The sequence below is a fragment of the Callospermophilus lateralis genome, chromosome 3, assembly GCF_048772815.1.
Source record: "Callospermophilus lateralis isolate mCalLat2 chromosome 3, mCalLat2.hap1, whole genome shotgun sequence".
Taxonomy (NCBI): domain Eukaryota; kingdom Metazoa; phylum Chordata; class Mammalia; order Rodentia; family Sciuridae; genus Callospermophilus; species Callospermophilus lateralis.
The window spans coordinates 94,955,020-94,970,528 of record NC_135307.1 but is presented as its reverse complement, the minus strand read 5'-3'; the positions used below and the strand labels follow the sequence as shown (position 1 = coordinate 94,970,528).

General features: G+C 35.2%; 1 protein-coding gene across 5 annotated transcripts in view; it reads right to left on the bottom strand.

Annotated features, from left to right (window-relative positions):
* Galk2 (galactokinase 2) overlaps window positions 1-15,509 on the bottom strand; it is a 129,841-nt gene that overhangs the window by 82,522 nt on the left and 31,810 nt on the right. For all 5 annotated transcript variants that reach the window (XM_076848562.2, XM_076848561.2, XM_076848559.2 and 2 more), the window contains exons 4-5: window positions 5,517-5,607; window positions 2,195-2,341 (exon numbers count right to left, since the gene is read on the bottom strand). In XM_076848562.2, the coding sequence (XP_076704677.1) occupies window positions 2,195-2,341; window positions 5,517-5,607 (238 nt within the window). The remainder of the gene's footprint in view (window positions 1-2,194; window positions 2,342-5,516; window positions 5,608-15,509) is intronic.

Below are 15,509 nucleotides of genomic sequence, written 5' to 3'. Positions count from 1 at the left end.
CTGTTGGTTCACCTTTCTGGTTTTCCTACTTCTTAGACTTCTTCAGTGAACATCTCTTCTTCTGCCCATCTCTTACATGTTCATTCTTGTTGGGGTTCTGTCCTAGTCTCCCTTATCCTTCCATCTATACTCCACCACTGGATGTTCTCATCCCCTCCAATGGCTACAAAAGTCAATTATATATTTAATAGTTCTTATATTGATCATCTCAGGTCCAGATCTCCCTTCCTCACCTTCAGAGTTTGTTTGTTTGTTTTTGCAGTTCTGTGGTTTTAACCCAGGGCCTTGAACATGTACACAATGCTCTACCTTGGAGCTACATCCCCAGCACTCCACAGATTTGTTTTCATTAACTAAATACTTTAAAACTCCATTAGTATGCACAAAAGATTCCTCACACTCCATGTTTCAGCTTCCCCTCTAACCTAATTTCCATCTATATTCCTTATTCCAATGAATCACACCAAGTCAGAAACCTGAACCCAATCCTTGATTCTTTGTTTTCCCTATCCCCATATCCAGTGACCAAATCCTACTGATTCTGTCCAAGATATACCTTGATTCTATTATCCAATTCTCTCCATTCTCACTACCATTATCCCAGACCAAATCACCTCCCTACTGTTAATATTGTTACCCTCAAATCCAGACTTTATAACATAGCTAGCATGATTTTTCTAAAACATAGATGCAATTATGTTATCCTCTTCCTAAAACCCTGCAGTGGTTTCCTACTACTTTCAAGATGAAACCCTCAACATGGTTTACAAACCCCAATATCTTATCTCAAAACCAGTACCCAATTACCATATGCTCCAGCCATAGTGAGTCCCTTTTAGTTCCTCCAACAAGCCATGAACATTCTTACTCTAGATAATTTACATTATTTTCCCTCAACCTAATAAATGTTTATCTAATGTTATCAGTGTTATACCATCAGTATTTCTTGACTAGCATCTACAATTCCTTGAATGCTTGATACCTTAGCTTTGATACTGCTCTCTCTAGGTCTGGGTTAGATTTGCTCCCATAGCATGCTAATTATCCACTTATCACATTCTATTATAATTACCTATTTACTTGTATATTTTAGATCATTAGTATGATATGGGTAAAGATTATGCCTATTACATCTACAATGCTTTGAATGTTACATGATACAAAGTGGCCACTAAAAATGATTGAATAATGAACAAACCAACTATCAGATTAAAAGTTGTACCCAGGAAGGCATATTTTACATAGATACTTCCTTTCCCTCCCTTTCTTCTCATAAAATAAATACAAATACAAAGTAAGCTATCCTTTCCCCCAATAAACCATTATTTCAAGGGTATAATAATGGATATCTACACATAAAAATTGAATAGAATTCTGAATCTTTGCTTTCTCCTTCATTTCTCCTTGTGTGCCTATATATAAAATTTTCAAACTGAAAGTTTAAACATGCTTTAAAGAAACTAAGCTGTGATTGACTTTCTCTTGATCTGCCTGATGCCCAATCTGTTCCAAAATCATCTGTAAACTTGATAGTTTATACATGGAATAAAAAGAACTTATAAGAACACTTTATTTGAACCAGAACACCAAGTGTTAATTAAAGCTGAGCACACCTGCTCTGAACTGAAAAGTCAGAGATTTATGTGAACTTATAAAGTTAAGGCTTTCTGACCTCTTGTAGGATTTATATTTCCTTTAAATAAGCATTTCCCCTTTGAAATGCAATTTTTTAAGTTTATTTCAGTGACTAACCTACTCACATAAACAAATACGCTGCTCACTTCCTTTATTACCTATTCTTTACCCTTTTTACCCACTGCTTGTCAAATATTTAATTTAAAGTTTTGGGTGAAAATAAGCAGGCCCAACCATGAGGACTAGAATTTCTTGTTCTAAATTAACTTGTTAATGAGGTAACCTTTAAAAAAAAAATCCTTGCATTCAAAAACCATATTTAATCAAGAGTATTTTAATACAGTAATTCATAGACCTGTTCACTCAGTTTGGAAAATATCAGTTACCTTATAGTGTTTTATCACAGGCAAGACTTCTTAGGCTGCAGTGTTTATCCACATATGTAGTCCTTTCAAGTTAAGACAAAGTTTTTCAATCAAGGAAGACATTCTGATTTTGAGATTTGGATGCTAATGCCTTAAAAGAGGATTCTGTGAGGTTTACTATGAAAGACAGTTACCTTAGATAGGTTCATTCCCAGCACTGTAAGTGTCACTAAGCCAGCACAACAGACCAAAGCACTAGAGCTGGAGAGGCCAGAACTTGGTGGGATATTTCCATCTACCAGGCAGTTCATTCCAGTCAGGTTACTAAGACCAAAGTGTTCCTAGAAATATAAGGAAAAATAGCAATAGTAGTTTCATAGTTGAATTCAATGAGTACCAAAATCTTCTTTCAAAAGTTTACCAATAAGGGCTGGGGCTGGGGCTCAGTGGTAGAGTCCTCGCCTAGCATGCAGGAGGCACTGGTTTCGATCCTCAGCACCACATAGAAATAAAATAAAGATATTGTGTCCACCTAAAACTAAAAATTAAATATTTTTTTAAAAGTTTATCAACAAATTTACTATCACATTTGTAGAAACTAGTTATATGATTCAAAGTAGTGAAGACTACACATGATATTTGAATTAATGGCTCTTGCCCTTAGACTAAGGTCATCTGAAGATTATTTTTTCCTTTTTTCATCAAAAAGCTGCTGATTCATTTTCTGAAATTGCCATGAATGTTCTTTTTCTTGACTATTGATTTGAACAAATATGGAAAAAATACAAAAAGTAGTTATAATTAAGCTTACCAAAAACAAGAAATACACAATCATTAGCAAGGTAGGTTAAAAACTGTGGCTCACACCATCAGCACTGTTATTATAAACATGCCTACACAGTGGCATGTTTCCATGGAGTATCTTGCTTCAAAAGCCGTCTGAAGAAAAAGAGCTCCAAACTTTCTCAGTACTATCTTACTTATTTAAAAACAAAAAACAAAAAAACCTAAGCACCAGCAAATTCAGAGACTTTTCCAAGATCACACATAGGAACCTGGGAGTAGGGCCCAGGTCGCTGATTCCCAGTTGAGAACTTCTCTCCCACAGTTAGAAACCTAGGCCAGCATACTGTCACCGTGATTTAATATAAGTCAGCTATATGAGGAAATCCAGATTTTTTAGTAGAGTTTATAGATACAATCTAGCCATATGGTAGCTATAAAGACAGTCAAATTATAATTCAACCACAAATGAGAATGCAGTCTCCAAATGAGGCAGGAAAACTGTTTCTACAAATCAGACTCTGATTTAAAAGGTGGAAAGTTCTGGGGCTGGGGTTGTGGCTCATCTAGCACGTACGAGGCCCTGGGTTCAATCCTCAGCACCACATAAAAATAAATAAATAAAATAAAGGTATAAAATAAGTAAATAAATAAATAAGGGTGGAAAGTTCTAACATACTTACAGGAATATCTAAGACTAGGACACTTTGGATGATATCGCAACCTTTGTGGAATAGGATTAAAAATAAATTTAAGGTTACCTCCTCCTTAAGAAAAAGTACCATCATCTTCACAAATTACTGAAACAACTCAAGACCAAAGAATGAAATACTATTATATTGCCTAATTATGCATTTCATCAGACATATTATTCTAGGGAGAAATTTCAATAAACTAGTTAGAATAACCAAAGTAACAACAAAACTCTGCAAATAAAAGAGTTTTTCTTCTTAATTTTTTTGTCCTTTTTTCTTAGTTGGCAAAACTCATGCACCACAAAAGAAGAGATTCACTTGGATGTATTTCTCTTCTTGATTTCAAGTCATCTAAAAATTTCCTTCCAGAAATACAAACAAATTATAAACTGAAACACTGCTGTTGCCAATGCCCTTTCATACCAAACATCAGACAGCTTGTTTTAAAAAAGTAATCCTTGGAAAATACTATATATTTAACTATAAACTGATCCACAGGGTGTCTTGAATGTGAATCATACTTACAAACTTATCACGCAATGTTTAAATTAAAATGTACAACAGATTCAAAAACGCACATGAGTTGTGCCAAATTCTGTAATAGCTCTATCCCAAAAGGATAACATGTTCAATTTCATATAAACAGATTATCCTCTGGAACTTTCTAGTATTAAGATTTCTGAACAGGCTAACATTTAAATTGCTCTTCTGCCAAAAGTTCATTGTACAAACCTGCTTTTCTACACATAAGTTGTCAAACCAAAGAGGCAGGCTTTAAACCCTAGAAGGCTCAAAAACAACAGAAAACAACACTCATTATTTAGGCCTCTTTATCCATCTGCTACAAAAAATCATGTTGTTATAAGAAGATCTTATTGCATTTGCCAGGCAAACACTTCCAAATTCCCACTAATGTATAGGATAAGCCAGATGATTTTAAGATTAAAACCCACCGATAATTTCTCCCATAATTTATGACCTTGTGTCTGGGAGAGAGACACATACACAACAAAAAAATGAATATGGTAACTCTAAGACCAGAATTAGAGTATAGGACTACACATCAGATAAAATTTTGATGCATTTCTGTAATGACAGGTCATTAAGTTCTAGGCTACTCCTGACAAAGTTTCAGAAAGGACCAGCAGGCAGTTAGGAACACAAGGTCTCTAAAATCTAGGTTAGCTTGTTTATTATTGACTCACTTCTTAATATCATTGACCTATGATTCTAAACAAGAGTCACTACATCTAAAACACATACTGAAATATGAAAGTTGTTCTAAAAACAGCAAATATTGATTTTTCTGTTTGTCTTCATACTTTTTTAATTATAAGAGAAAATAGAGATATCATTCATACTTTTTTAATTATGAGAGAAAATGGAGATATACATTTTCCTGTTCTTGCACATGGCATTAGAGATTTTCAAGGTAATTATTTAATGTTTCTAGGACACTACTTGTACAAATACATTTCACTACATCTTTTTTTTAACCCTACCTGGAGTCCCAATAATAATACTAGTTACCATTTAATGAAGTCCTACAAGCATCAAGAACTCTGTCATCCTTGTAACAACTCTTTTGGGATAGCAGTGACATCATTTTACAGGTAAATCTGAGACTTAGGTTAAATTAATATAGCTGGATAGAGCCCAGATTGAAACCTGGGGCTGTCCAACCCTAAATCCTTACAATATACTTCTATATATCCAAAGAAAAAACTATAAATAACTTATTAGAATATATTCTTAACAGAAAACATGACTTAAAAACACAATTTAAAGATTTAACCAGACAGATGTTGTCAGATGCACCTGATTTATGAACAGCCAGCTATATGAAAGCCCACTGCTGCCCTCTGTGAATACTACCCAGAAACAGTCATATCTTCCTGCCTTTTGAAACATAAGTTATCAAAAATAGAAGAGAAACATCAATTAGTATAGAGAGGAGACCAAAATGATAAATAAAATAAATGTGACATAATACACCCAATAATCTCAACTGCTAGCATTACCTTATGAACCAATTTACCTGAATTCCTTTAAATCCACATAGGAAATAGTTGTGCCACAAAGGATTTGTTCGGTCAATCTGAATGTTATTTGCACTAGTACTGAAGTCCCTGCAAAAACAAAAGCCACCATTAATTTAAACCTTAGGCCTTAAACTGCGAAATCAATGGGAGACTACTGCCATCTTGTGCTAAGACAGTGATACTAACATCTCCTTTTCCCTTTACTTTCAATATATGTACTTCAGTCTACTCCAAAACAATGAACATCTCCAGCTGCTAAAAGTTAAGAGAGGAAGTTGTAGTAGCCTTAATGACTAAACTGCCTTTAACTGACCTCTTTTATTTCCTGAAATAGAGAGGAACCAATATATTTTAGTATAATCTACAACCATTTTCTCTTTCATGTTAGTCCTTGTTAAGTTGGTGTAAACCACATGAATGCTTTATCCTCTGGGCCTGCAGTTTGGCAGACCCCCAACTGAAACAGGAGTACTCAAAGCCCTCTTTCCCCACACTCTCTGCCACCCATCCTATTTGACCATCTGTGGAATTTAAGAAAAAGAAATAACAAGCAAAACAAAAAACAATTATTCTAATGGATCATAACCCATTGGGGGGTAAGATTCTATGAGTCTATACTAATATAAATTAACAAATGAATAAATAGCTAAATGAAAGAGAAAACTCTTTTTTTTGTATCAAAATGCCAACAAATAAATGTAGAAGAAATTACAGAAATAAAAAAATCACTTTATGCTGAATTCCATGATAATTGTTTCAGGAAAAAATCATCAATAGAAGTTAAAATTACAGAGTAAAAATCTAATGATGGGGCTGGAGTTGTGGCTCAGTGGTAGAGCGCTCGCCTAGCATGTGCGAGGCCCTGGGTTCAATCCTCAGCACCACATAAAAATAAATAAATAAAATAAAGATATTGTGTCCAATGACAACTAAAAAATATTCTTTAAAAAATCTAATGAGAAAAAGATATTTACATAGAGTCTAAATGCGTCCTCACCAAATATTTTTAATTAAAAAAATAATAACTTTATGGTAAAAAATATCTGGCAGACATCACCTTAACCAAATATTCAAAATTAACATCACCAATAAAAGGATATCATGTGCTTCCTTGATATAATGCATTGAGGATATATCCCTGGATATGTTTTCAGTCTTCTTAGTCACTATTTTGTGACTTCTGTGAAGAAAACTTGAAATGAAAGATACATAAATAGATAAGACAGTCAAAGAATAAAATATAGGAATGTTGCAAGGATCAATAGAAAAGAGGAAAGCAAGGCAAGATCCCCCATGTTGAATCAATGTTTTCCATATAATTTACTAAATATCTACTATGTGCCAGTCTTTGAAATCAATACCTTCCATGCATTTCTTAACTCAGTAACATGAATACATCATCTCTACCAAAAAATAGTTAGTGACTGATCACTTAAGTGCGCAAGATATGCAGAGGAATATAAAGGTAAAAGGCAGAGGACTTGTCTTAAGAATTTGTAATGTAGCCAGGATGCCATGAATACAAACCACCACCAGACAGTACAGTTATGTGATAATGTGTAATATGAAGTGGGATATGAGGCTGAAAGGGTATTATTTCTATAGTCCAGAAGTGGACAAAGAGGAAAGGCCTTTCAGGAGGCTCAGAAAGGTTTAGTGACTTTCCAAGGACACAGTCTGACTTCAACTCACAAACATTTCATTCTGTTATTACCCATAGAAGTCAACAAAGGGTTACAGAATTTGGAAGCAGATAAAATTTATGTTAGCAAATCTGATGGGCTGTGTTCCTAGTTAAGAGAGGATCTTGAAAGTCATAAAGAAAAGAAAATGTGTATATTCAGAAAAGTGGAAGAAAATTGTAAAGAGGTAGAAAGCTAGATAAGCAACATTAAGGAAAAAGGTGAATAGTTCAAGTTCCTACAGAATTAAAGGTATAGGCTATCTGTCACAGGGGGGAAAACGCTCTTTAATTATTAATTATTAGCTAATTAATTACTGCTTTTTCCAGTATCCTTGTCTGGCCTTTCTGCTTAGTTATTTCCTAAATTTCAAACCCAGTCACTCATTTTCCCAGCAACCTCACTCCTGCATTCTATCATCTGTATGTTTTCTCTACTCCTGCCCCCATGTTGTAGGATTCTGAGAATAAAGTTCCTGAAAATGAGCATAAATGATTCACTACATTGATACTTTCCACTTATATATTTTACTCATTCATTCACTTGTTCTTCCAACATTTTCCTAGTGTCTATCCTGTTTGTATGACTGGTATAGGGCTAGAAAATGTACAATAATAATAGCATCAAGAATGTGAAATATTTAGAAATTTGACAAAAGATGTAAAAGAAATGTATCCTGAAAATGACAAAATATTTCTAAGAGAAACTGAAGACCTAAATAAAAGGGGAGAAAGATTCATGGACTGAAAGATTCAAAATTGCTAAGAGCCAATTCTCTCCCAAATTATATATTCAGTACAACTCTAATCGTAATCGTGGCATGCTTTCTCATAGAAATTGAATAGCTAATTCTAAAATTACTAAGCAAAGGCAAAGACTTAGAATAACCAAATCACTTTGAAAAAGACAACATTAGGGGACTTATACCACTTGATTTCAGGATGTGTTATAATGCTATAGTTATCACACAGTATGTTAATGGAATAAAAATAGGTCAATGGAATAGAATAGAATACAGAAATAGACTCTCACATTGGTCTATTTGTCTATCTTTATGCCAATAAGTGGTGGGAAATAACTGGATAGCCATATGCACAAAAACAAATCACAACGTTTATCTCATAGTACATACATAAATGAGCTAAAAATGGATCATATACCTAAATGTAAGAGCTAAAACTAGAAAACTTTTAGAAAAAACATAGGGAAATCTTTAAATGATCTTGGATTTTGCAAAGAGTTCTTTAGTACAGTTAAAAAAATATAAATTATAAAAGAAATCATAGGATTTCATCAAAATTTTTCTTTTCTCCTTACTAGTAATTATAATGTACAATTAAAAAGTTAACTAAAATAAAATCTTTCTTTCCTCAAAAGACATGGTAAAGAAAGTGAAAATTTAAGTCATATACCAGATGAAAATATTTGCAAAACATGTCTGACAAGGAATTATACTACACAAGAAACTCTTACTGGGTCAATAATAATATAAGATTAAAAAAAACTAAAAATGGGCAAAGATTTACATAAATCCTTCAACAATGAACATATCTATTGCTATGGTTTAAATGTGTGTACCCCAAAACTCCTGTGTAAGACAATGCAAGAAGGTTTAAAGTGAAATGATTAGGTTATGAGAGCTATATATTGGGTTATAATCCCTGATAGGGATTAACTGAGTGGTAAATGTAGAAAGGTAGGATGTGGCTGGAAAAGTGTGTCCCTGGGGTGCATCCATTTGTGATACAGAGCTTTCTCTCTGCTTCCTGGCCATGTCCTGAGCCACTTTCCTCTACCATACTCTTCTATTATGATGTTCTGCATTACCAGGAGCTCTGAGGAATAGAGTAGGCCATCTATGGACTGAGAGCTATGAAACCATGAGCCCCCAAGTAAACTTTTATTCCTTAAAATTGTTTTTGTCAAGTCTTTTGGTCACAGTAATGAAAGAGCTAGAAGATAAATTGGTACCAGGAGTGGGGTCACTGCTGCAACTAACCTGACCATGTAGTTTGGAATCTTTTACAGCTTTTTGGAATTCATGGGAGGAATTTTGGAAAGTTAGTGATGCAAGCTGGAAAAGCATTAAAATGTTGTAGTGGGCCTTAATTGGGCAACTCTGATGGGAGTTTAGAAGACCAGAATTGAGTATGAACAGCAAAGATTGGGGTCATGAGGTTTCAGAGAAGGAGAACTCAATTGGAAATTAAACTAGAGATCATTAGTGTTACATTCTGGCTAAGAAGCTGTCTGCATTTTGCTTGTGCCTGAGAATTTCTGTGAGGATGATTTTTAAAGTGAGGGACTGCTTAATTTGGCAGAAGAAATTTCTAAGCAGCATAGTATTCAGGTAGTGCCATGGATATTGCTGGTGGCTTTTAGCAAAGTTAATTGTGATAAACAGATGCATAAAGATTGAAAAACTTGCATTTGGCCAGAAAACTGTAGGTAAAACCAGGGCTAAGGAATGTGTGGTTGTTAAAGACATTACAGCCATTAAAGAAACACTACAGACTTTGACCATTAACAATAAGAAAGATGGATTGTGGGCTCTCAGGAACTGGCAAGACCACACCCATCTCAGGCTCAAGGGTGTAAAAGTAAAAGTTTCTTTGAGCAGAGATCAATGGGGCAACCTGCTTGCACAGGACAGCCTAGAAAGTTGTTTCACCATGCTTAGCCACACAGGCATTCGGAAGCTGCTGAGCATGGTCACTGGAGGGTTGGCTACTGCTCAAGATAGTGGCAGACATTGGCAGCAACCACATGGTGCTGGTTTGGCAGGATTGCAGGATGCCAAAGGTAGAGGGTCACAGAAGCTTCCACCAAGATTTCAAAGGAGAAGGACTGGGAGGCCAGACAAAGTGTAGTAGAGTTGGAGTCCCAGCAGGCAGCCTCTGAGAAGGCAATGCAGGAAGATGTGAGGAGGAAGCTAAAGTTGCAGTGGAGACCCCGAAGATTAAAAATTGCCAGTAACATGGGACTTTTGCCAAGGAAAGCTGCAGGAATTGGGCTGAGACAAGCCAATGTGGACTGCAACCAGCAAAGCCATAGAAGCACAGCTACACAAGCCCTTTGGAGAAAACATTAGGATACTGTGTGCTATAGATGCTGGACATAAAGCTACAAGACTTCCTTGCCCAGCTGGATTTTGGTCTTGTTTTGGTTCTATGCCAGTATTAATGGAAATGCTTACTATGTGTCTTTATATAATCGATACATGTAACTTGCTTTTAAGTTTTACAAGAGCTCCTGCTGAGAGTTTGCCTTGAGTCTCTGAACAGACTTTGGAATTGAACTTTTGAGCAATACTCAAATGGTTAAAACTATGAGAACTCTTAGAGATGGACTAAATGTATTTCACATTGTAAGATGAGCATGAAGTTTTGGGAGCCAGGGGCAGAATGTTATGGTTTAGATAACAGGTATACCCCAAAAGTTCATGTGTGAGACAATGCAAGAAGGTTTGAGGTAAAATGATTGGGTTATGAGAGCCTTAACCCACAATCAGTGAATTACTCCCCTTATAGGGATTAACTAAGTGGTAACTGTAGGCTGGCAGGGCATGGCTGGAGGAAGTGTGTCATTGGGGGCGTGCCTTTGTGGTATACATATGAGCTTAGTCTATTTCTCTGCTTCCTGGTGTGATGTCTTGAGCTGTTTCACTCCACCATACTCTTCCACCATGATGTTCTGCCTCACCTTGAGCCCTGAAGAATGGAGCTGTCTATGGACTGAGATCTCTGAAACAGCGAACCCCCAGATAAACTTTTCCTCCTCTAAAATTATACTTATTGGGGTTTTTTCAGTTACAGCAGCAATATGATTAAACCATCCATATGGCAAATAAGCACAAGAAAAGATTTTGACATCACTAGTTAGATTAAATTAAAATTTTAAAACACAGTGATACTACCACACATTTAGAAGCATGGTTAAGATTTCAATGGGAGGGAGAGCCCACTCGCCCTATGCGACCACAGCCCAGATTTCCGGAGGGAGAGCCCGCCCACCCTGTGCCACCACAGCCTGGAGATCTGGAGGGAGAGACACCCCCTGCCTGCGCAGAGAGCCACCCAGCACTGAGGTTCCTTATTCACCAAAGCGTGGCTCCACAGCCAACATCAGGAGACAAATAGACTTGAGGCTGCCACCGCCACGAAACTGGGATAGCACTGCTTCTATCAAGGAACAACAATAAGGACCTGGTAAGACGTCACCAAAGTCCCTATGGGCCTGGCTGCACCAGAGGTTTGTCTACCAGGGGTGCTAATAGTTATCCTGTTGCTGAGATAACAAGGAGTCTTGCAAGGAGTTGCCTATCTCTTGTTTCCCCCACTAACAGCCAACTTCTTATGACTACCCTCTCACTAGTCATATAATCTAATACCTCCATATTCTCACATCCTACCTCATAAACATCTCAGCCAACCCCCCAGTCCTCACTTTCACCATCAGAAACTGTAAACCATTATGCAAACCTATTGACTATATGGTAGAAGATAACCAAACTCATCATTTCTGATTATAGTGACAAAACTATTAACGTAAAAATAGAAGCTAACTGATATATGACTGCACGTTGGGTACATTGAGTGCTGTAATATTGTTCTCTCCCTTAAAAGCGAGGTATTGGTAAACTGTAGGGATACTATAATAATGCAGAAGCTGTAATACTGCAGATCTACATTGCAAGAGAGGAAAACACATAGACATCATGAAAAAACAAGGGAGGAAAGTGCCCCAAACAAACCAAGATACTACAATAATAGAATCCATAGATAGTGCAATAGGTAAAATGTCAGAGAAGGAGTTCAAAATATACATAACTAAAATGATTTGGGAATTAAAGAACGAACTTTAAATTAAAGAACTGAGCAGATACAGGCAAAAATTGATCACTCTAACAAAGAGATAAGAGAACAAATTCAGGCGACCATCGATCACACCAACAAAGAGATAAGAGAGCAAATACAGGTTGCAAGAGATTACTTCAAGAAAGAGATAGAGATATTTAAAGTGAGAGAGAGAGAGAGAGAGAGAGAGAGAGAGAGAGAGAGAAATCCTGGAAATGATAGAAACAATAAAAGAACTCAATAGCTAGTATCACCAACAGACTAGATCACTTAGAAGACAGGATCACAGACAATAAAGACAAAATATACAATCTTGAAAATAAAGTTGACCTCACAGTGAAGATGGTAAGAAACCATGAACAGAACATCCAAGAATTATGGAATACCATCAAAAGACCAGATTTAAGATTTATTGGGATAGAGGAAATTTCAAAGATTCAAATCAAAGAAATGCACAATCTCTTCGATGAGACAATATCAGAAAATTTCCCAAGCATGAAGAATAAATTGGAAAATCAAATACAAGAGGCCTAAAGAATATTGAATGTACAAAATTACAACAGATCTACACCAAGAAACATTATAATGAAAATGCCTAGCATACAGAATAAGGATAGAATTCTAAAGGCCACAAGAGAGAAAAACCAGATTACCTATAAGGAAAGACCAATTCGGATCTCAGCAGATTTTTCAACCCAGACTCTCAAAGCCAAGAGATCCTGGAACAAGATATACAAAGCTCTAAAAGTTTACAGATGCCCACCGAGAATCTTATATCCAGCAAACTTAAGCTTCAAATTTGATGATGAAATAAAAACATTCCATGATAAACAAAAGCTAAAAGAATTTATAGCAAGAAAGCCTGCACTACAGAACATTCTTGGCAAAATATTCCACAAGGAGGAAATGAAAAACAACAATGAAAATCTGCCAAAAGAAGAACAACAATAAAGGAAAAGCCAACCAAAGGAGAAACCAAGTAAAGCTAAATACCAAAATTAAACAAAAATTACTGGTTATACAAATCATGTCTCAATAATAACCCTAAATGTTAATGGCCTAAACTCACCAATCAAAAGACATAGGCTGGTATATTGGATTTAAAAAAAAAAAAAAGACCCAACAATATGCTGCCTTCAAGAGACTAATCTCATAGGAAAAGACCTCCATAGACAAAAGGTGAAAGGTTGGGATAAAATATACCATTCACATGGTCTTCGTAAGCAAGCAGAGGTTTCCATCCTCATACCAAATAAAGTAGACTTCAAGCCAAAGTTAATCAAAAGGGATAAAGATGGACATTTCATACTGCTTAAGGGAACCATACATCAACAAGACATAACAGTTATAAATATAAATGCCCCCAAACAATGGAGCATTTATGTTCATCAATCAAACTTTTCTCAAGTTCAAGAGTCAAACAGACCACAACATAATAATTCTGGATGACTTCAACACACCTCTTTCCACTGGATATATCATCCAAACAAAAGCTAAACAAAGAAACTAAGCAAATCTCAGTAAATATAAAAAAGTAGAGATATTACCCTTGCATTCTATCAGACCATAATGGAATAAAATTTGAAATCAATGATAAAATAAAAAATAAAAGCTACTCCAACATCTGGAAACTAAATAATATAATATTAAATGAACAATAGATTGCAAAAGACCTAAAAAAAGAGATTAAAAACTTCTTAGAGGTAAATGAGAACACTGATACAACATATCAAAATCTCTGGGACACTATAAAGGCAGTTCTAAGACGTAAGTTCATCGCATGGAGTTCATTCCTTTAAAGAAGAAAAAGTCAACAAATAAATGACCTAACATTACATTTCAAAGCCCTAGGAAAAAAAGAACAAATCAATCCCAAAAGCAGTAAGAGACAGGAAATACTTAAAATCAGAGCTGAAGTCAATGAAATTGAAACAAAAGAAACAATTCATAAAATTGACAAAACAAAAAGTTCTTTGAAAAAAATAAATAAAATTGATAAACCATTAGCCATGCTAATGAAGAGAAGAAGAGAGAAAACTCTAATTACTAACATCCATGATAAAAAAAGGAAATATTATGATGGACACTACAGAAATAGAGAAGATAATTAGAAATTGTTTTGAAAAATTGTACTCCAATAAAATAGAAAATATCGAAGGCATCGATAAATTTCTATAGGCATATGATATGCCCAATCTAAATCAGGATGATACACACACTTTAAGCAGATCAATTTCAAGCAAGGAAATAGAACATGCCATCAGAAGCCTATCAACTAAGAAAAGCCCAGGACTGGATGGATATACAACTGAGTTCTATAAGACCTTTAAAGAAGAACTAATACCAATACTTCTCAAACTATTTCATGAAATAGAGAAAGAAGGAACACTTCCAAACACATTCTATGAGACCAATACCACCCTGATTCCAAAATCAAACAAAGACATATCAAAGAAAGAAAACTTCAGACCAATATCTCTAATGAATATAGATGCAAAAATTCTCAATAAAATTCTGGCAAATCAAATATAAAAACATATCAAAAAGATAGTGCACCATGATCAAGTAGAGTTCATCCCAGGAATGCAACATTGGTTCATCATACAGAAATCAATAAATGTAATTCATCACACCAATAGACTCAAAGATAAAAATCATATGATCATCTCAATGGATGCTGAGAAAGCATTTAATAAAATACAGCATCCCTTCATGTTCAAAATGCTAGAAAAACTAAGGATAACAGGAACATACCTCAACATTGTAAAGTCTATCTATGCTAAGCCCCAGGCCAACATCATTCTAAATGGAGAAAAATTGAAAGCATTCCCTCTAAAAACTGGAACAAGACAGGGATGCCCTCTTTCACCACTTCTATTCAACATAGTTCTTAAAACTCTAGTCAGAGCAATCAGACAGATGAAAGAAATTAAAGGGATGTGGATAGGAAAAGAAGAACTCAAATTATCACTATTTGCCAACTATATGATTCTATACCTAGAAGATCTAAAACATCCCACCAGAAATCTCCTAGAACTAATAAACGAATTCAGCAAAGAAGCTGGATATAAAATCAACACCCATAAATCAAAGGCATTTCTGTATATCAGTGATAAATCCACTGAAAAAGAAACTAAAAAAAACTACCCCATTTACAATAGCCTCAAAAATTAAAATATTAGGGAATAAATTTTAACAAAAGAGGTGAAAGACCTCTACAATGCAAACTACAACACGCTGAAGAAAGAAATTAAAGAAGACCTTATAAGATGGAAAGATCTCCCTTGTTCTTGGATAGGCAGAATTAATATTGTCAAAATGACCATACTAACAAAACCACTATACAGATTCAATGCAATCCCAGTCAAAATCCCAATGATATTCCTTATAGAAATAGAAAAAGCAGTCATAAAATTCATCTGGAAAAAATAAAAGACCGAGAATAGTCAAA